Here is a 21,756-nt window from a genome sequence, read left to right as displayed (position 1 = left end):
ACATGTTGTTTGGAAAGGGTGGGGGAGCCTTAATGTAGCAAACATGCTTGCCATGGGTTATGCTTCTAAGAGTCCATGTACAGCCAAACTCCCAAGTCATGCAAGAACACCACGGAAAATAATTTAATGTTCTGTACTCTTCAAAAGGTTACTGTAAAAAAATTGCACATCTATATAACCCAAAGGATAATTTTCAAGGTACTTAGAATTCTAAAAAAGACAACAACCAACCAACCAACCAAACCCAGAAACAATCAATCATAACAAATTTGAGACATTAATAGGATAAGTGGCAACAGAAATAGACACGTATTTCTGTGGACCTAACAGTTTTCAGTTGTATGCAAGAAGCTTACACAAAGCAAACTTTGTTTCTCTTCTGAATTTTGCTAACACTTTGCCCCTGGCACAGTAAGGAAAGGCCCCACACTCTGCCAAGTAACATCAAGCCCTCAGTTTGCCTGTGCCCCACTGACAGGGCTGTCAGAGCGACAGGAGACCCACTGCTTGACGTAGCTCCGTGGAAAGTCCTGCCCCTCCTGCTCAAGAGAGATGGGCCCACAGTTGGTCTGACTGTTTTGCCCAAATTCACAATCAAGTGGACTTCCACAGTCTGAGTCCACAAAGCCACTGTCAATAGTGTCCAAATCAACGCAGATCATAGGGTAACTGTCACCGGGCCTGGTACTGTGAGGGAAGAAGTCATAGGAGCCTTCACTGTAGGAAACACTGTCACCGTCAGGAGAAGGTAGAGAACCTGGATTTTCCAAATCCCACCGAAGAGGCTGCAAGCAAAGGGCTTCTAGGATGTTCCCCACTCCTCCTTCTGAAGACCTTTCTACTTGCTGGTGGACTGGGACACTTGTGCTCCTCAAGTGGTCTGTGGACACGGAACCTGAAGCAAGTATTTTGTCCTGCGTGCTCAGATCAGCCAGATGCAAGTCATGGGATATCTTTCTGTCTTCCTCATCAATGTTAACCTTGGGGTAACCAGGTCCTCCAGCACTATCATCTTCCTCATTGGTATGCTTATGTCCCCTGTACACGTGGTTACAGCTGCACTGGTGGTTACAGGATGTAAATTCATCAGCCACAGTCACCGTATCAATGGACAAGTGCCCGTATGACTGCTCCTCAGTCCCACCACTGCTGTTTACACCGGACCACAGGGACTGGCTATTGTGGCCTGGGGCAGTCAGGCAAGACACACAGGTCTTGCAAGTCAGATTCTTTCTCAGCTCATGCAGCTCTTCCCGTGTGGTGTTGTTAGAAGGACGCATGGTATAAACTTCTAGGACTTCTGGCAGGACTATTCCCCATTCAAAGAAATCAAAGGTCATTTTTGTATGGGATGCACCAACCCACTTCTGCAGAAAAGGACATACAGTGAGAGAGGTTAGTATCACAAGTTTTGAGGTTGCACAGAAATGACCAAAGTTCTTATACTTTTAGAGGCGAAAGCAAACTCTAAAACCACTGACTCTTCCAACAGAACAGGGTAGGAGATGCTGTTATTACCAGACACAGCTGCAGGCAAACTGACTGAAGTAATTCAAAATAATTAGCTCTGAGAGGTTTGCATGGCTTTGCAATTTTCTCTATGCTGCAAAGGATGCCACTGCCCATAGCAGCATTCTTTCATCAATCAGCCTGAAGTCCCAGGCCAAGCCACTAAGTTGCCCCTACCCTCTTGTCCTGGATACTGCTTCTCTTGGGAAGGATGGTCAGCTTCTCCCCATGTACTGCACTTGCAACCAACACACACATAGTCCTGCTCTCTCACTTCCCCTGCCTCAGTTTCCTGGGAAGGGGGTCTGGACAAGGCTTCTCCGATCTTCTGTATGCACCAGAACAGCTTTTCTTTCACAGTGAAAAGAAGGAAGCAGAAGTAGGCAGGGGTTGGGGTCCTCACAGAACTCTAGCCACCACCTGCAACACTTACTCAGATGATTAGGGAGTGCCACACATTGAATCTTGCCCTTCTGTATCACCATTAGCATCACACTGCCCTGTCCCAGGTATTCTCTCTAGATCACAAGCCCCTTGCCTTCAGTCACATCTGAGAGTAAAGGCACTTCTGGATTTCTCTGATTTAAGAAAACAGTAAAAGTTTATGTTTCTTCTGAAGAAGTCCCTAAATCAGACACACAGATCACTGCAAATTTTAGACATGTGCCACTAATGAATGCCACTAAGTCCTACTTGAGGATTCTGCTCCCTGTCTTCCACTTACCTAATGGCTGAGCTGTGTCAAGGCTCTTCTAAGTGTATTGCTTTCTGCTGTGTATAAAATAGGTAAGAACACTGCATTTCATAGACACTATGAAGGCTTCTGAGTGCTGCCACATCTGTCAGACTGCCTTAATCTTACTGGCCTCCTGCCCCAAACTGCACTCAGCATAACTATACACGAGCAAAATATTTGGGAAGTGAACAGCTTGGCAGGAGTTTATTACCTTCTGACAGAGAGCATGGGGAAAAAAAAAAAAAATCTTCATTACAGCAGGAAGCACCAAGTCTTATTTAATTAATTTTTAACCTAAGCTACAAAGAACTTTGTATTAAAGCTGTAATGGACAGAAAGGCACCCGAGGTGGAAAAAGGGTTTTGGAGAAACAACAGAAAATCCTTTTCTTAGAATTGAGTGGGCAGAATATTTCCTATTCCCTCTTGACAGTTCTTTGCAAATTCCCACTCAATATGAACCTAAGAACTCACATACACACAAGTAAACAATGTTCCTTAGCTTTCCCTTCTATGTTTTAAGTTTTTCTCTAACATTTTCACTGCTTCCTACCCAATCCAAGAGTGCTGTCTGCAGAGCATTACTACTGTAATTTGTAAACATTATTCACGAGATATAACCTAACAAAACCTGCATTTCTTTGATGCAGGCAGGATGCAGTTGAATAAGACCTACATCAACTGGGTTTTTGCTGGCCAAAAATGACAAGTCTGTTCACTTTTTAGTGATGTCAGCACATCCTCTTAACATCCCTGCCTGTGCATCTTGTGCTGTGGCTGTGTGAGCAACTGCTGCTTTGATCTCCAAATTTCCTAGGAAGTAACTCAGCTTTAGCAACTGAGACTCCTTCCCTTCCCAGCAGCACTGAACAGCCTATGTAAAAACTGGCAAGAATGTAATTCCCACAGAACAGAGAAGCCCAAGGCTTCACCTGAGAGGAGCATGGCTCTTGGCATACCAGGGAGCTTTTATTTTAACCTTGAGTACTAGCCCATGACTCTCAGGAATTCACACACTGGGTCCTCCTGGTCCTTCCCCTGAGAGCAACTAGTACCAGCTGCCTCACCAGAGGATGCAAGTATCCCTCTGGTGCAGATATAGGAAGGCATAACAGGTCTGAAAGAGGAAGGAAGGAAGGGAGACAGTCACTACTGGCTTCGGCCTGAATAGCACCCCTCCAAGACTACTTGCTTAATCTAATTACAAACATCAGCCTTGCAGCAGTGGGAAAGTAAGTACATGAAGATCATTAGGGCCCTCTCCCAGAGGGTCTAAGAAAAAGCAAAAAGAAAAAGCAAACTCTGAAGTGTCTCTGATCAGTTCTGCTGTAACAACAGGAACTTGTTCAGAAAGAGGCAGTGATGTTTGCACTGATATGCCAGCACTTTTACAGTTCGATAACAGGACTGTGAGCTGCTCCTCAGCTTAATAAAATAATTATTTATGGATGCTCAATGTGCTTTTACTTTTGCATCCTGAGGACTCCAGAAAACTTTGCAGCTTTTGCAAACTATTTTGTTACAAAAGCAAGTTTGGCTGCTGTTAAATGAGAAGAGAATTTGGGAGGGCTAGGCAAAGTTACTCAAAGACAATTCCTTCATAGGGAGTCAAGCTGCACTGTACTATCACAGCAATTTCCCCCCAAAGCTCTGGACATCTTCCCAGGACAATAGGCATAACTATTGCCTACGTGAGTGACTTTTCAGAGAGAACCATATGGCTTAATGTTGAGCTTGTGTCACATCAGAGCCTGGAGTGGGAGATCTGGCCTTTACAATTAAGTCTGTTCCATGGCCTTTATGGCCCCATGGGACTGCAGCTTTGGAAAAGTCCCAGTTATTGTTCTGGTATTGGACTCCCATCAGGATCCCAGTCTTCACAAATCACGTGAACTCAGCTCATACACTGAGACAGCACCTACAGAGAATAAGCAGAACAGACATGACATAAAAGCCTTCATGGCACAGAACAGACACTGGAGAGCTCTGGTCACTATATCTAGAGCCTTCTGGCATTCCTTTGAGATAGATTTCCCCTCCTACTGCCCTAAAGAGAATCCCTTGCCCAGGATAGCACAATGGTTTTTAAGTTTGTTATGTGCTCCACTCCACATGTTCTTGTGTAGCCCAATTATACCTTGAAATCTCCATTATGTGCCAGGTAAAGAGGTTTGAAAAAGGGAGCAGGGTCTGGTATGCAAGCCATCTTCTTCCAAAAGCTGGAAGAGAAAAGAGAAAGGTTTTGGGGTTAAGCATATGTCACGGATGCAAAGCAAGGCATCTCTAGATCCATTTCAAGCAACTGAAATCACCTGCCCAGCCTCATGAGTTAGAAAGTGGCTGAGGATCCAAGGATGCCTTGTGCTGCCAGAGCCATCTAATGGCCTTTCTTGTGAACCTCACAGGAGGTGGGACCTCAGCACTTGCACACACATATATTCATGCTAAGGAAAGAGATTCCAATTTTTTCCTTCCTGGAAAAGCACCAAGTGCTTGAAGTGCATTTTCCCCTCAAGCTGAGCTGGCTTGTGGTCTGCACATCAGAACTCTGCCCTATGCAATTCTTTTGTGGACCTGGGCTGTGCCAGCCCTGTTGCTGCACGAGCCCAGCCCTCCTCTGTGTCAGCACCCCAAAAGGGAGAGAGGCTCCCAGCCAGCATTGAGGGGCCTATGTCAGCTTTGAAAAGGGGCAGGACAGCCCTGGCTACTGCTTCATCTGGCAGCTGCAGAGCACAGACAAGACCAGAACAGCTCAGGAGGCTAGGTGGCCCTTGCTTCATCCTTGTGTGCCACTGTCTTGTCCCAACCAGCTGAGTGGCAGCAGAGCCCCAGAGAAAAGCAGCTCGCTCCCAGCAGGACATCAGCTAGAGACCATATTTGGCTGGTCCTCACAAGCTCATAGCAGCCCATGCTGCCCATACAAAAAAGGCTGCCTGTGAACACCCCATCTTTATCAAGATAGAGTAAGAGCATTTACTCACGCTTCCTGAAGCATTCTTACCTCTGCTGTTTGGCCAGAAAGGTTGCGATTGAAGCCATGACTGACACAACAACACCAAACAGCAGCAGCCATCCCATGCCTGCTGTTTGTGTTACTGCTGAACAAAGAGAAGGGTCATTCAGGCTCACCTTGCATTTATCCTCCGGTCAATAAGCAGGAGATGGTAAGAAGAAAAAGGGCTTTTGCAATGGAAGGGCTTGTCAGGCATTGGAAGGGCCTGCCCAGGGGAGTCACTATCCCTGGAGGTGTTCAAGGAATGACTGGATGTGGCACTCAGTGCTCTGCTCTGGTTGACAAGGTGATGATCAGTCACAGGTTGGACCTGATGATCTTGGAGGTCTTTTCCAACATAAATGATTCTGAGGCACCCTTAATTTCTACCCCAGACTCTCTCATAGGGACATTGAGGCTGTCACCTGGGCCCCATGGCCCAGGTCTGAATGAGAATGCTCAGAGAAGACTGCATCAATGAAAGGAGCAGTGCATCAGCTGCCCCATGGCCTGGCTGCACCACACACAGACAGCCAGCAAATTTGGGGCAGGACAGCTCCCTGCCACGAAGACCCCTGGTGTTTCTGACTCCTGGTTTACGGACACCTCATAAGTGATCCATGAAGTGAAGAGAGAGAGCAGTTGGCCAGAGACATGTGAAGAAATGGTGTTGACTAAATGACTGTTTGGTGGCTGCTCTCCACCTGTGGTGAAAAGGTGCACCTTTAAGATCCAGACCTCAGATATCCCTTTGCAAATGGAGCTTGGCCCTGCTGCCACAGCACCGTGTAAACCCTGTAATATTTCAATTTGAGCTGCAGATGAATGAGAGAGCAGGGAAGCTCAGCACATTCTGCTGACATTGACTGCAGTTATTTTGTCCTGCTCTATTGGAGCAAAGGCTCCCTGTTTTCATAGCCTTTGTTCCACCACAAGAAACATCAGTGTACTTCTGTGCATAAGGTACTGTGAAATCCCTGCGGAGTGGTAGCTACCAAACAAAATACCCATGCCCAGCATGACCAACCATTAGAGTCCAGTCCCAGAACTCAGACTTGAGAGCAGGATCCCTCTCCCCTCAGCTGAAGGCAACACTAAGCTCCAGTAGAGGAGATCTCCCTCATTTCTGAAAGCTGCAAGCAGGACCCTGGGCATTTGACACTGAAGAGGAAGCTAGAGGCTACACTCCTGCTGTGGCACCCAAACCTACAGGCAACCCCACCAAATCCTTTTCCAAGGGAGAACATCGATACTGACAGCCCAGGCCTGTGGTTCCTGTACTCAGCAAGAAAGCTAACCATACCTGTTTAGACTATTTAGAATTTGTTCTGATTAATTAGATTTCATTAGAGTTCTGAAAGCATTCTGACACTGGACTAACTGGAAGGGCAAGGACAGCTAGTAGCATGTACCGGCAGGGCTGGTTTTCAGTGACACTGGAAGACTCCATTCACTCCAAAACCCATGGTAGCCGCTGTCTTCGCGGGGTCTGGCTCTCACTTGGAACTCGTACTCAGTGTTCACTTGGAGTTCCCATGGTAGGATCACCAGTGTCTGTTTACCTTCATGAACAGCTTTAGTCTTCTGAGTCTGTGAATAATTAAACACCAAACACTCAGGGTTAGAGTGACTGTTCTCACTTTCCCCTCACTGCTGCATAGTGAGGAGCCCTGTAAAATAACCTCCCCTGCTTTCAGGTTGTTTCTTCAAGGCCATGCTCTGGCTGGTCTGCAGCTGCATTCAGCCACTGGGGAACCTTCATACAGGACAGCATGAGAATCAAATGAATTATCACTCTTCCTCACGGGAACTACTACTTCTCACACAACTTCTGCTTCTTGATTCATTTTTGGGTTTGCCTGTTTTCAGTCCAGTCAAGCAGAAACATATCTTTTCTAAACCATGAAAATACTTCTTCCACACCAGTGCTGCCATCCTGGTTGTGCTGGCCTCCTCTTTTCTGGTACATCCTACTTGATGGTAAACTGACATCTCACTTACCTCCCAGCTATCGGTCCTTCTCTTATAACGCAGCTGATATTCCAGCTCCTCATTCAAAAAGTGGAAGGGAGATTTCTGGTAGGTGGTTTCCCAAGAAATATTGTAACCCTCTGAGAACAAAGTGGTCAGGTTGAATGGAGGCTGTGGTTTGACTGGAAGACAGGATGGTGTTACCTTTCATAACATTACTACAGACAAGACAGCCCAGTGTGGTATCAGCAATGCAGAGCGAGTAGGGAGCAAAACTGGCCTGGCACGGGTGGGCCTTCCTCATACAGGAGAGCATACACAGCATCCCTGCCCCTCAGCCGTGCACAGAACCTCCCATCTGAGCAGCATAATGAGGTCAGGCCCGAGTTTTCGCTGAATATACCTTCTGCCTGTCTCTGAACCTCCTCATTGCTTAGGGAGCAGAAGAAGATAGTACAAGAGGATAATAAGTCCTGGGAGATGTAAAGAGTAGAGCACCTCTCATGACATAAGAGGACTCTATGAGGTCATGATTGCTTGAAAAATTGGGGAAATATTCCTCAATGTAACAGATATCAGGAAAAGCTGAGGCAAGGGGACACTGCATAAACCCGGTGCAATTCCCTGTGTCCTAAGTGCCCAAAACCCAAGCTTTTATATCCCTGCAGGGTGTGTTCATGTATGGAAAAGCAGTAACGCAAAACTCCAGCAGGGCCTGCTACTGAGCTGCAATGCCTCTGGACAGGGACCTTCAGGAGGTATGCAAAGCACTACTACCCAGTATCTAGCCTGTCAGTGGAGTCAAGGGGACTTCCTGAAATGTTATGGCATTTGTCAAAAAGGCAACACTTCTCAAGTAAAGTTTAATTTCAGAAGAATCCAAGTAGAAAAATCCTTTTCATATGCCTGCACGGTACCCATCTGCCTGACTAACCACTCCTTTTCTTCAGTTTGCTACACAACCAGAACATACCAGCATTCCAAGTCAGCTACATGATTGCATTCAATCTTCCTGTCATGCAGGAGAGATGATTAGGAATTGCCCCATAAAGGGGAACTGCTACATCCATTGCATCTGGGACACCTCGTGCCACCCAAAATAATGTCATGTTAGGTGTCCACTGCAAGAGCCTTCTGGAACTACTTTGAGATAAGAAGAGAGCTGGAAAAGGACTTTTGACTAGGGCATGTACTGATGGGACAAAAGGGAGTGGCTTCACACTGACAGAGGGCAGGGTAAGATTGTATACTGGGGAGAAATTCTTGGCTGTGAGGGTGGGGAGGCACAGATTGCCCAGAGAAGCTGTGGCTGCCCCATCCCTGGAAGTGTTCAAGGCCAGGTTGGACAGGGCTTGGAGCAACCTGGTCTAATGGAAGCTGTCCCTGCCCGTGACACAGGGTTGGAACTTCATGATCTTTAAGGTCTCTTCCAGCCCAAACCATTTTAAGGATTCTATGAGTTGTGACATTTGCAATAAAGCAATTCCTCCTGCTCTTTAGAATCCAGCCAAGAACAAATTCCTGCATAATAATCTAGGTATGAGACTGGTCAAAGGTGGAAATTTGTCACCTATTGCTTCATGGTGAAAAGGAATTTCCCCATGAAAAGCATGGACTAAGCCAGCTCTAAGCTCAGCCTCAAGCATAATAGTGACAATAAGAGCACAGTGCTCTGTGTAGATGAGTGTACACCAAATGTAGCCCCCACCACTTGCTGCCATGCTCACTCCTTGCCCAGACTATCCTGGCACCTAGACATAGTCAGACAGTATTTATCAAATCCACCATTTTTGTACTTACTGTTGTCTGACAAATAAAAGTCTTTGGAAATCACTTGCTGCCTATCAGCTACCTCTGTAACATCCACCTGGACCTTGGTATCTCCTAGGAGTTCAGTCATGTCCACAGTGCACATGTACTCTGTGTGACTGGTGTTCCTGGACAATTGCAGGAGACTGCACGCAGCCACAGTATTTTCAGGATCTTCCTCAGGAATCCTAAAAAACCCAAAACAAATAAGTCCACATCTACCACATGCTGTAGTTGTTGCTGAACCACCAGGCATAGAACTTGATTAAAAAAAAGTCAACATGTTCAAATAAAAATTTATCTTTGAACTTTTACAGATGTTTTCCCCTTTCTATTTGCTCAGCTTAGCATCTTTGAGAGAAGCAGAAAAGTGTTTGTCAAAAGGAAAGGTGCTCCTCGGGGTTAAACAACCCAGGACTGCATCCATTCCTTTGCTGGGGCAGAACAGCAGCCATATGGGATTGAACAATCTGCACAAGCCCTGCCAATGCACATGGGTGAAAGTTCACTGTTAACAGCAGCAAAGGGCAAGGTATTCCCATGGGAAGAGAGCAGGCAATGCTAAGGAAGCTGGAGTCAGCATAGCAGTCAGTGGAGGCAGGAATCAGGGGTCCTTTGCTATGGGGGAAGTCAGCTGGTAGCTGAAGTGTGAAATGCCAAGTAAAAAATCAGATATCAGCAAGAACAGGATTTCTACCCAACAAAGAGGACAGAAGGTCACCACCGTGCTATGGTCATGCAGAGATTCCTGCTAACTAGACTTTGCTCATCCTACCAAGACATACCATGTTGCAGTGAGGCTGTATGAACCAGCACCCAGGTCATTTTTCAGGATACAGGACAGGGTCTGTATGTAGTCCACAAAACAAGTGAGGTTTTCACAACACACAGCTGTAGATTTGGAAAGAAAAAACACAATATCAACTTCCATGATAAAGCAAGCAGAAATTTACATCACCATATGCAGTCCTCAGGGTTCTCACTAAATCTGAAGGGAACAGATCATTCTGTGACAGCCCTTACAAAAATCTCCAGCCTTGGGTTAAGATGTGTTCCAGCTCTACAGGATGACAAGTCTTTGACAGCAAGATAAGTGTCAAACAAAAATCTATTAAAAATACTGTGGCAGCCAAAATCAGAAAGCGCCCAAATTGTGACTGAATTTTCGGACTTATCCCTGTCCCTTCTCATACAATCACTACAGCAGAGTCACATATTTTAGCAAGAGTCTTCACTTATATGTATATGGCACATAGAATAGGCATGATAACCCAGTAAGAAGCAGTACCATATTCAAATATTTTTATGATACCACTTCCTAAATTGAGTACTATTCTTTGCTAGTCTAGTTTTCATTGTATGACATGTACATGGCACTTCACTAAAATACCACTTTTTTTTTTTAAATGTGCAATTCTTTCTTTGCCTCTCTCTATTTTCTACAGCTTGATATCTGCAGCATCAATACACTTCATGTCCAGCTCCAGAGGTTTGATGTTTTTCATGAAATTTTGGAAAAAAAATTGCAAATTTATAATTATTAAAATTTCTGTTAATCATTCTGATAGGCACAATTTAATTACTTGTAAAGAAAACTTTAGAGGCAATTGTGGAATTTACACTGGTCATTAAGAAAATTAAGTCATTTGAAAGTGGTCATAAAGCAACATTTATGCTCTTATAATTGTTCTGCAGGAGCTCTGCTCACAGATCAGTATCTGACATGTGCTGTACAAAAGCACCATTGTCCTGTGCATCACACACTTCAGTTATCTCCCTGGATTTCAAGGCAGGGAAGATGCAGCACAGTGAGAAGTGTCTGCATTGATGAGTCCTTTCCTGACAGCACCCTGGACTGACTAAAACTATCACCACTATCCTAGTAATGGCTGAGTGAGGAAAGGCCTGCAGGAAATGCAGCATGCCATGCTGGTGCAAACCATGCCTCCTGCAGTGACCATTCATCTCTGACATGTACAGTATCACCCTTTTTGATGGGAATAAAATGGTTGTCATCTAGAAAGAGATTCAAGGTTGTAACATCCATGATTAAATCAAGCATGGGTCCTCCCCTACCATCAGGGCTGCCCCCAGCCTCATGAGAACTTGTTACTTCACAGCCATCAGGCACGCAAATCCTTTGATGCTGACCATGCTGCAAGCTCTCCTCCCATTGTCATTCTGCTGCTTGTCTGGTTAGAGAAGCTGCACTCCCTGCTTCCTCCTTTCCCTTTGCAACATGCTTTGTGTTCAGTGTTGTTTGCAGATGATGAAAGCAGACTGATACAATATGTTCAACAATCACAATGCCCAATTTTACAGCTGAAGCTGTATGCAGAGAACCACCAACAATATGGAATGCAGGCAGCATGTGCACTGATGGACCAAAAACATCTGTTCCGCCCTTCAGATCAATTGACTGTCCCCACAAACTGTCTCTGCATTTACAGTCCCAATGCACAGTAGGGGTGTCCAGTGGAGGGAGTAGCCTCCTTCTAGGCCAGGATAAGTTCAAAGGAAAACAAAGTCCAACTTTTCCTTGCTGATGTCACCCATCACAACATTTACTTCCCAGTCCTCCTGCTCTCCATATGTGAGCTCTGGGCAGCACTCAGATTTGTATACAAGACCCCCATTTCTCCAAAGAGCTAGGAGAGGGACAGAAGAAATTTGGAGATATTTGCAACAGACTGGCCCCAAGGATGTACATATGCTTTTTTAAACTGTAAATTATTCAAGTGATATGGTTGTCACTTTTTTTTCATTTTGACTTTTTCATTTCACACTGACTTCAGAATTTTGTTCTAAAATTTTCATTAATTTTTCTCTTTTCATTTTGAGCCCTCAATAGACTCTTCTGAGGGTCCTGGTCTAGGCGCTGTTTGGTCCAAAGTCCTGAGCAACATATTTTTTCTCCTTTAGCCTAATTTTACTCTCCTACAAAAATGGGGTTAGAAATCTCTTGCTTTCCTTTAGTGAGGACAGCAAGTACTAATAAGCTGTTAAGCATTAGTAATTAGCATTTTGCTATGCTATTATGTTAATTAGTCAAATAGACTACTATTCCTAGGTAGCTGGTAAGCTGCAAGTGTATCTTTGGGCAAGAACCTGTTAACAAAATTAAGAGGACAACTTTTTACTGGGAAAGAAATAATTAAGTGTCCTAAACCCAGTTAGATCTAGGATGAAATGTCTGTCCTTGACAGCTTCAGAAACAAAATTCAAACACTTCTAACAGTAAGATCTAGGTTGATTCAAACTGAAATTAGTACACAGTAATTCCCTGTGTACTAATTTCACAAAATTCAGACCAAACATCACAAAGGTCCCATATGGCAGGAAGATATAACTCTGAATGCATCTTTTCTGTTAACTTAGGTTTAACTGGAGCAGGTCCAATGCTCTGCCTAGAAGCAGCACGTAAGATATATCTAAGTTTCCCTGCAGACAGTTGTCGCTGCCTTGTCCTGTCCAGCTGACCTGTTCAGAGAGTCAGCTCTGAGTCATATGGAGTTTGCAGTGTGGGTAGGAACCAGCAAAAAACGGTGGGTGACTTTCTGCACAGTCCAGTCCTGAGCCAAGGGGCTCAGATCAGGAGAGGTTCACTCCACTGTCCCTGCAGACCTGCCAACAGCAACCATAAGCCGTGGTCTTGGCCACCAGAATCTTTGCTACAACAACGGGTTTTTTGGGTGGGGGAAATCCTACTCTAATGTCACTGGGAGACATTTCAGTCAAGCCAAGCACTAACTCTGCACTCTCCCTGCTGGTGCTGCTCCCCACAGCCTGGCTGAGCTCTGCCCAGCTGTGCACCTTCCTGTGCCTGTCTTCCACTCCTTATCCCATAGAACCCTCTCCCCTGCCACCATATCTTGTGCTTGCTGTCCCATGGCAACCTGGGCTCATGCACATCTCATCAGAGCTGGCAACAACTGTCAAGATAAATCCTGTGGGTGTACAGCCGGGAAAAAATAACTGAGAACTTACTGTATTGGAATAAAAGGAAGAAGGAAATATTCTGGAGCCACCGTTTGTTCCTCATGTCGGTTCTGACTGGATGTCCTGGGGGGGGGGGGGGGGAAGAAAAAAAGAAAAACACAAACAAAACTCCCACAATCAATTAAAAGCTCAGCTCAGACATCTACTAATATGATGAAGGTTGAGGTGGAATTAATCTTGCTTTCATGAAGTGTCTAAAAGTGCTTTATTTAGGCAAGTAATTTCAGCTCTCCTGTGTCATGTACCTACTCCATGGGCTGAGGGAGGGATGATCAACAGCCCTGCCAGCTGGCCACAAGTGAGGTCAGTGAAATCCTTGTTCCTTGCCATCATGTGCGCAGAGAAAGCAGCAGTGACTGAAGCCTTAGGCTATCCATGCAACAGGAAAGGCTCTTGGGTTAAGTGCTAACCTATTTTTTAATTCATTAGTTTCCTGCAACTAGAAATGGCTTACCACTATGGGAAGTGACATTGCTGAAGGTTAAACATCTGTGCAGTGAATTAGTCAAAAAGAGTCTGAAGGTCATTGTGGGTCTGTATGAGCAAGGCTGGTGAGAAGTCATTGATTTGGCCTACCCATGGTTAAATAAACATGAAATATCTAGCTAAAGGACTCCAGGAAGACATACCAGAAAAAAAAACCCCGCCTCCCTTGTGGCACAAAAGAGAACAATGTACAGTACTGACTGCAGGGAAAGGCTGTGCTGATGCACTTTGGTGCCATGCCACATAGTCTGACCTACCTTCTTTTAATTTAAAACCATCACCCCTTGTCCTTTTACAACAGGTTCTGCTAAAAAGTCTGTCCATATCTTACTAGCTTCCTTTAAATACTGAAAGGCTGCAATATGGTCTCTCTAGAGCCTTCTCTTCTCCAAGCTGAACAACTCCAGCTCTCTCAACCTATCTGTAGCCTCTCCAGTCCTTGGAGCACCTCCATGGCCTCCTCTGGACTCAGTACAGCAGCTCCACGTCCTTTTCATGTTGGGGGTCCCAGGGCTGCAGGCAGAACCTCAGGCGGGGGTCTCACGAGAGCAGAGTAGAGGGGGAGAATCCCCTTCCTCAACCTGCTGTCCACACTGCTGGGAATGCAGCCCAGGGCACAGGTGGTTTCTGGGCTACCAGTGCACATGGATGGCTTATATCCAGCTTTTTGTCCACCAGCACCCACAGGTCCTTCTCAGCAAAGCTATTCTTGATCCATTTATCTCCCAGCCTGTACTGATATGGGGGGTTGCAGGTATCCAGGTTCTTGGGTGCCTGTGCTGCCTCCACTACCAGCAGCAAACACCCAGACAGTCACTCAGCAGAGAGAAGCCAGTGAGGCCTCTACCACGTGGGGAACATTTGTGGTGTTAAAAAAATTTCCCAGGTTTACTCAAATAATGAAAGCAAATAAATTTAGCAGCCAGCAGAAAGCCCCTGTAGCCCTGTGTGAGCTCAGGGATGTGCTCCCAAGGTGCCAGAGGAGATCAGTGAGCCTCATTCTGGAGGTGTCACAGACATTCAGTGGCTGCAGCGGTGCAGCTGCTGCCCCTCCTTTCCTGCCAAACATATCCTGCCCAGGAAGCACTGCTCCAGCTCAGCAAGGAGCCCCAGGCACCCTGCCAGCCTCCCTCACCTGCTGCCAGTGGCAGGACAGAAGCTCTTTTCCCCCACACTCCAGCCTTTCTTTCTGCATCATACATCACCTTGAGGAAACACCTTTTCTTGACCCCTCTGGTCCCAGCTCTCCAAGTTTCCTCTGTGTAACTCTTGCTGTTACCACTACTTCTGGTGGTGCATTTCCTGGTCACCGAGATACAGCCCACTGTCTAACCCCACCTTGTACTCCCACTCATCCTTCCACTGTTCTTCTCCAAATCCCCATTCCTTTGAGGAAGGCCTGTTGTTATCCTGCCATCTGAAACCTGCTCATCCAACCTCATGCCAAGACTGGCTGTACCATAAGCCCACCTCAGTATCACTTTGTTTTGTGACTGTCATACTCCGCAGTCTTGGCCATGCTGGAAGGCCAAGAAAGGCAACTTGCTGCCTCTTCTTCAGCAGAGGAAGGAAGGAAGGGATGGGTCCTTAGAGAGGTCTGCAGACCCACCACTTGTTTCAGAATCCAATTGGCAGGGCCTCTGCCACTTTATATCCGTGAGATTGCTGTAGCTCCCTCATTTTACCCCCATTCTTGCCTAAATGAACAGAGCAACACAAGGAAAGTATTTGCTGCTTTTACCTAGTGGACTATGGTTTCTTTCAAGTGCCTCCCCTACCTGCCTTCCACTCCTCAGAGCGGTACCATCAACCCAATGAGACAGGAAGGACTGAACAAGGAAAACTCGAAGCAAGAAACACAAGTAGCTCATTGGGAAGATGTTTGATGGAGTTGCCAGAGGCTGCCATTACACAATGGAGAGAGGTTAACAGGCATCATTGTAATCTAGAAGGGAGGTTCCTGAATAAGAACACAGTGGAAAAATAAAAAGAAAAGCAGTAGGATCTGCTAACATGAGTAAAGCAAGTCCTCACTTGGGACTTCACTGTACCATCTCTTACCCTTGCCAGCGCCCACAGACTAGTACAACACTTATCTCCTTCTCTTCTTGCAGAGTTCTCCTATCTCAGCATGGTGGGAAAGGACTGCAGCCTCTGAGAGCACCAGTGTCAGTGCTGTGTGTCTGATCTCCTGGCTGTGCTCCAGGTTGTGACGAGACATGGGCAGACAAGACACGTGCGGAAGAGCTGGGAAAGCTGCAGCTCTGCAGCAGTGTCTTTGTGGTCTTTGATGTCTGAAAGACCTCATTACTTAAATGGAGATGTATAGCTGCCCTTGTTCTGAAGCTTTCTCCAGTCAGGTCCCCTGCAAACCTCAATTCAAGTCTGTGATTGAGATCCCCACCTTTCCTACACTCCTCCATTTGTTACACGCTTACCATTTGCTTCCATCTGTCAGCACGTGATTGTTCATCTGGAGGGAAGAACAGCAAGGGGCAATGAGCAGAGGCAGGAGCGTGTTCCCTGTCTGGCATTAAAAAAGTCCTTTCTACGACCTCATTCAGACCATCTCGGTCTATGAAATGGGGACTCCAAGTCAGCTTCGTGCAGCCTTGAAACACAGTCACTTAATTCTATAAAATGTTAGGCATCATACAGCTGCTGAGTGCCACTGCTGCAAACTCCTAGGGCACAGTGTACAAGACCACAGCAATAGAATTGATCAGCATTCCTATAGATATGCATATGTAAATGATGCTACAAGGTTTTAATATACCAGCAAATAGGAAACAGGATCAATACAGACACAGAGATTTATGAAGATTATTTTTTGTTAAGGATCTAGAAATATGATACTATAAGCTGCCAAAGATGGATGCAATCTAACCTCTCAATTTGAAGTATTTTCAGGAAATGTATGCACTTACAAAACTTCCAAAAAACAAAACAAAAAAAAAATCCCAGAACCAACCTCCCCCCAAGCAAACAAACAAAACAGCAAAAAAACACCAACAAAACAAACCCAACCCAAACCAAAACTAATTAAGAATTCAGTTTAGGTAAAAAAGAGGATATTTCCAAGCATGAGAAAATGAGTTTTGCTACACCCAAGCTAAAAAAGAGTGGAAGACACACTCCACCAGTTATATGTGCCCAAACAAGCTCTCTTCTTGAAAAAAATTCCTTATCAATACACACTGCCATCTAATCACAGGGGGGAGACAGGGGAATGCTCCAGCTGTTCAGTAGAGGCCAACAGCAATGACAGGCAGGGCACAAAGGGCATGTCAGCTATAAGAAAGAGTTACAGTGAAGTTGCAGATATCAAGCAGCAACAAACTGGCAGCAGGGAAAACTAGTGGAAACATGAACATTACCTGCCCTGTCCTGTGCATTTCAGCCCTCCAACACTTCCATGGCCGGCCTGGCTAAACCCTCACTGCGACTGCAGAGCCCATCTGCGCAGGAGCTGGGGTGAAGATGGGTCTCATCTGCACTAAGAGCAAAGCCTACTTGTGCACAACCAAGGGCCGCTGTGTTGGAATACACAGCGATAAATGGAGATTGACGTCACTACTGTATCAGTATTACTGTGCTGACAGAAGGATGTGGTGAGAGGAGGTGATGAATTCAGGTCCAGACACCCACACAATATTTATTACTGTACTGCTCTGATCTCTTACATGAGAAAAGGGTGGGAGAGCTGATAAAAACTCACATAGCTAAAAGGTCATAGTGGGGCTGGTGGAATAAGACCCTTGCAGTGAGGAAGCATCAGTGTCACGGTATTAAAGAGCTAAGCCAAACTGCATAGTACAGCATGTGCCACATTGGAGACTGCCAAGCACCACTGTGCTCAGCTTCCATCCATCCATCCCCAAAATGGCCCCAGGACCAGGGCAACACCACCAATCCTCAGACGACAGGCAGGGATATGGTCTGGCTCCTACACAGGTGGGGGGCTCATCGCTGCCCTATCTCATGCCTACAGCTTGTATCTGGGCTGGGGCTCTGCAGGTTGCAAGGCTGACACTGAGAGAGGGTCAGCCAACTCACCTACACCTACCATAAAAGGGGCTGCAAGGAGCCCATGCATACTTCTGTCCTTGGCCAAGAAGGAAATGAGCAGCACTGTGGAGGGATTTGGCACACACAGTGTAGTGTGGTAGTAGGAGGGTAAAGAACAAGGAGCTGGAATAACCCAAGAAGACTGCAGCAGTAAAGTTGGCACAAAGCAGCAGGGTGCAGGATGAGGGGGTTCCACATTCAGCCCTCCATCCCTCTGATCCACCCTTTTTCCCATCTGGGAAAAGCATCAGGTCTTTCAGGCCAGGGCAGGTGGCTCTTGACCATGTTTCCCAGGTAGTTGCTGGTAGCTGGGCTGGTTGTGCACTGTTAGAACATGCATACAGAAGGTCCCAAGACTTAGTGCAGAAGCTACTCCTCACAGTGTTTTGGAGCAGTCTCTGTAACAGAGACTAGCTCTCCCTTCTGTGTGCTTTGTGGATCACTTGCAGGCACAGTGTCAGGCCCAAGCTTCTAGAAAAGACTTGCCTCAGCTGATGCTGCCTGTGGGTTGTGGAGATTGTCACCACTGTTGGGTGCAGTGTGGGACAGCACAGGGTCAGTGAGGCTGAGCAGCTAAACTAGATATTCCCCAGGCACTTAGTAATATCTTTCGGTTGTGAGGATAGCAGACCAGAGCAGTGGTGCAGCCTTTGCTCCCTGATTACACAGGACTCTCCAAGCTGTGCCAGTACTGTTATTTGTGCAGAGGAAGGAGGGAAAGGTATGTGATCAGTCTAAAGAGTGATAGTCTGGCTGGCACAAACCATACTGCTTTTAAACCATGCAATTGTATGCATTTGATATTACAGAGCTAATTTTTAAAACAAAACCACCGATGGCACTCTAAGACAAATAGCTTTATAAATTTAAATACATTGCACCTAAAGGCCTGTTTTTCTCAAACTTAACTCATTAAAAGTGTAGTCTCAGCCCAGCTCGCAGTGGCAATATTCACCAAGAAGCAAGCGTGAAGGGCACACCAGGGAAGGCTTGGTAGATTCTCCTAGAGTTATTCATGACCCAAAAACATTTTGCCATGACTGGAAGAAGGATAGGTATCTGTAGGTATTTATCAGCAAGAATACATGCAGAGAAAACAACAATCAGAACTGACAATTCCTTCCTGTAGGAGAGGGAACTAGTCACGCTTGCAGTTATCAAGTTCATGGTTTGGGGAAAAAACTCCCCACAAACAGTACTACCTCTGTATTTTTTTCCTGTCACAATGGAGTTAAACCAATATCCTCAGCACCATCAAAGATACAGACCTGGCATAACTCTAGGGTCAAAGGCACCTTTACTGACTGGTGACATTTAGGAGGAAGATAATCATACATTACAATAAGTGAAAAATAGCAGGAGAACAGCTGAAACATGAATAACAGTGTTCTACTGGAAGGGAAAGCAATAGAAGAAGCCACCTCAAAGCTCAGGAAATGGGCTAAAATATGAATGAGCCAGGCAGAAAGCGGAGGTGTTAGTCAGCAAAGCAGCAGGTTGAAAAACACCAGAGCTCCGCAGGTGGTGGCTGAGCTGACACAGGATGCTGCAGGGGAGGGAGGAGTGCATTGCTTTCAGTCTGGGGAATGCTGAGTGCCATCTGCAGAGACCCCAGCACCCTGCCCTCTTGCCTCCCTTCTGCCTTTGCCAGTTTTCTGTAGCTGCCAACACCGGGCTCGACCTCTTGTTTTCCCCAATATTCATCAAGTCTGAACCTGCACGAATTCTGCATGAAAGCTGTAGTAAGAGGTCATCACTTTGGCTCCTGACAGAGAAAAAAAGCTTACCTTCACAGAGCTGTGACTACGTATGTCTTGCACACACGGAGGAGATTGCACAGAGGCTTGTATCTTCTCTTAGGAAATCACCAGACACATGCTGGTAAACAGAAACAGGAATGACTGTGCCTGTGAACTCACCCTGACCATCTGGAACAGAAACCTACAGCTCTGTTCAGGCTCAAACCCAACTCCCTGCACCATGCAAAACATGCCCAGAGCATCTCTGCACGAGGTCAGCAAGGCTGTCATGCATTCCCACAGAGCTCACCTGAGTCAGCAGAGCTGGCAGAACTCCCTGCTCTGTTCATGTAGGTTGGCAGAACCCGACCCTGTTAGAGGCAACATCTATCAGCTTTGTCTCCAGATCTCTGCAAGCAAGGATGCACCAAGAGCAGAGCTCTGCTGCTGGCACACAGCTATTTATGGCAAGAGCCTCACGTGGATCTCATGGAGCTTTAGTTTACCACAGCTGTCAAAAATCAGCATGTCCCACCTATGCTGCCTGGCTGCAAAGCTTCACAGCAGCTCTTCCACACCTGGGGCTGGGTGCAGCAGCAGAGTGTGCCTTGGGTGGCTTCTGGCACCTCTTACAAGGTGAGAAACGCACCAGCTGTCTTCAACCTCTGACTGTGGCAGCACATTTAAAGCAAAGCAAACGGCTCACACGGCACACAGTGAGCTGCAAGGGATGGCAGGCTGGCTGCATCCCTACACCACAGAACACACAGGCCTGACACAATTAGTGACTTCTCATGTCACTGGCAGCAATATATTGTGTCTTTAGAAAAAAAGGTGAGAAGGTGGTGACTTCTCAGAAAAGCCATCCCTGTAGCCCCCTCTGCTACAAAATCTTGCTATGCAAACCCAATACAGGAGTGGGAAGAACCCGTGACGCTTCTGGACAAGATCGTTTGTTGCAGGGGCCCAGCACAGCTCAGAGGCCGTGAAATAGGCAGCACACATCAAACTGTGGATCTTAATTCCTGCCCTAGTGAAGGAAACAAGGCACATCACGGCTTCATTGCCCCTGTCGTATAGGAGTGTACTATGTGCTTCTGGAGCACCTCAGCCAGGCAGCAGAGGGGGCAGACTACCCAGCAGCAAACTGCCCTGCACAACCTTCAAACCCAGGGCCTGCCAGACACATGCACTGGTCAGCAATTGCAGCACAGTATGAGCCAGCTCCTCCAGACCTCAGCTGGCTACTCACCACAGGTGCTCCCTCCATGGCCAGCCATGGCCAGTGCGTTCCTGGTTCTCACAGCAACTCTACAGCCTCAAGACAAGAACTGGGGAGTGGTTATAACCCTCAGCCAGGTGTGGAAATTCTACCCACAGAACACAGTCTAGTGCTTTCTCACCTCATTATAGCTCTTGCTGCTGTGTGGGTGGCTCACTGCAAGTGAAACCAACAGTAGCTGAGCTGGGGAAAAGCAGCCAACCTCAAACTCTTCAGCTTACGGCAAATTTCCCCATGTCTAAGAGCTGGGGAAACAGCAGCAAGCAGGAAAGTCCCAGTGCTATGTGTTAGTCACCAATTCAGTAAACTTCAAGCAGAGGATGAACACCACACTGCTATGAATGCCCTGCTCTTATACAATGGAGCATGATGAAGGAAGCAACTGATCCATCACTGAACTGGGACAGGAGCTCCTTAGGATGTCTGTCACACTCCACGGACTGGAGCAGGTCTAGCACAGCCATCTCTCTACCAAAGACAGGCTGTGGCTGTGACTGCAACAACTTTTGCCATGACAATTGCCACTCTGCATTCAGAATACAGGAACTTAGGTCTCCTGCACAGATGGTCAGAGTTTTATAGAGAGTATACTGGCTAAGAGCTAAAAAAGAAGCTGCTTCTCCTCTCATGCAGCTAAATGTGCCACAGCAGCCAGTTCCCCATTCTGCAGCCTATTTTTTTTCCCTTTCATCTTGTAGACTTGGTGGAGGGGTAGACAGCCAATGGTATGGAAATTTCCATACAGAAGGACATAGAAGGAACAGGTTGGAAGCAGGACAGCAAAAGGGACAAATAGAGAAAAGCACTTTGAGATGTAAAGTTCCCCTCAACAGTGCTTTCTCAGCTTGTCACAAGGAATAAGAACATTCAGGATTTAGCAAACCAGTGGTGCTGCTGACAGCTGTTATTAGACACTCTGGGAAAACACTCTGAGGGTATGGCAATTCAGCAAGCTTTAACTTTGGTTGTGTTAGTGAGGTACCTGGAAAGTGCTCTCTTCCTCACTTGACTGTTTTTCCTTTGCTTCAGAACAAGCTGCTTTGAGAAATGACAGCCCTGCAGCTGCAAACCAGACCAGTTCACTGGTCTCCCTGCTGTGATTGCCAGCAAGTTCCTGCTGAGCTGTTGCTTGGCTTCCGACCTCGTCACTGCGGCGCAGTTGGAGA

General features: G+C 46.4%; 1 protein-coding gene across 2 annotated transcripts; it reads right to left on the bottom strand.

Moving 5' to 3' along the window:
- Positions 1-375: 375 nt before the first annotated feature.
- On the bottom strand, positions 376-21,442 carry IL21R (interleukin 21 receptor). 2 transcript variants are annotated; one of them, XM_018086407.2, is made up of 10 exons: positions 20,561-21,442; positions 19,357-19,447; positions 13,004-13,078; positions 9,802-9,907; positions 9,008-9,204; positions 7,238-7,389; positions 6,649-6,826; positions 5,246-5,342; positions 4,382-4,463; positions 376-1,367 (listed from the first exon to the last, which is right to left on the bottom strand). In XM_018086407.2, the coding sequence occupies exons 3-10, from the start codon at positions 13,056-13,058 to the stop codon at positions 453-455; spliced, it is 1,782 nt and encodes a 593-aa protein (XP_017941896.2). In that variant the 5' UTR covers positions 13,059-13,078; positions 19,357-19,447; positions 20,561-21,442; the 3' UTR covers positions 376-452. The 2 variants fall into 2 exon arrangements, with proteins under 2 accessions (XP_017941896.2, XP_008926351.2); XM_008928103.3 differs by lacking the exons at positions 19,357-19,447; positions 20,561-21,442 and adding an exon at positions 16,879-17,228.
- Between the last annotated feature and the right edge of the window lie 314 nt (positions 21,443-21,756).

The sequence above is a fragment of the Manacus vitellinus genome, unplaced genomic scaffold, assembly GCF_001715985.3.
Source record: "Manacus vitellinus isolate BGI_N305 unplaced genomic scaffold, ASM171598v3 scaffold_93_pilon, whole genome shotgun sequence".
Classification (NCBI taxonomy): domain Eukaryota; kingdom Metazoa; phylum Chordata; class Aves; order Passeriformes; family Pipridae; genus Manacus; species Manacus vitellinus.
The sequence above is the reverse complement of the archived record's forward strand: the minus strand, read 5'-3'. Positions and strand labels throughout refer to the sequence as shown.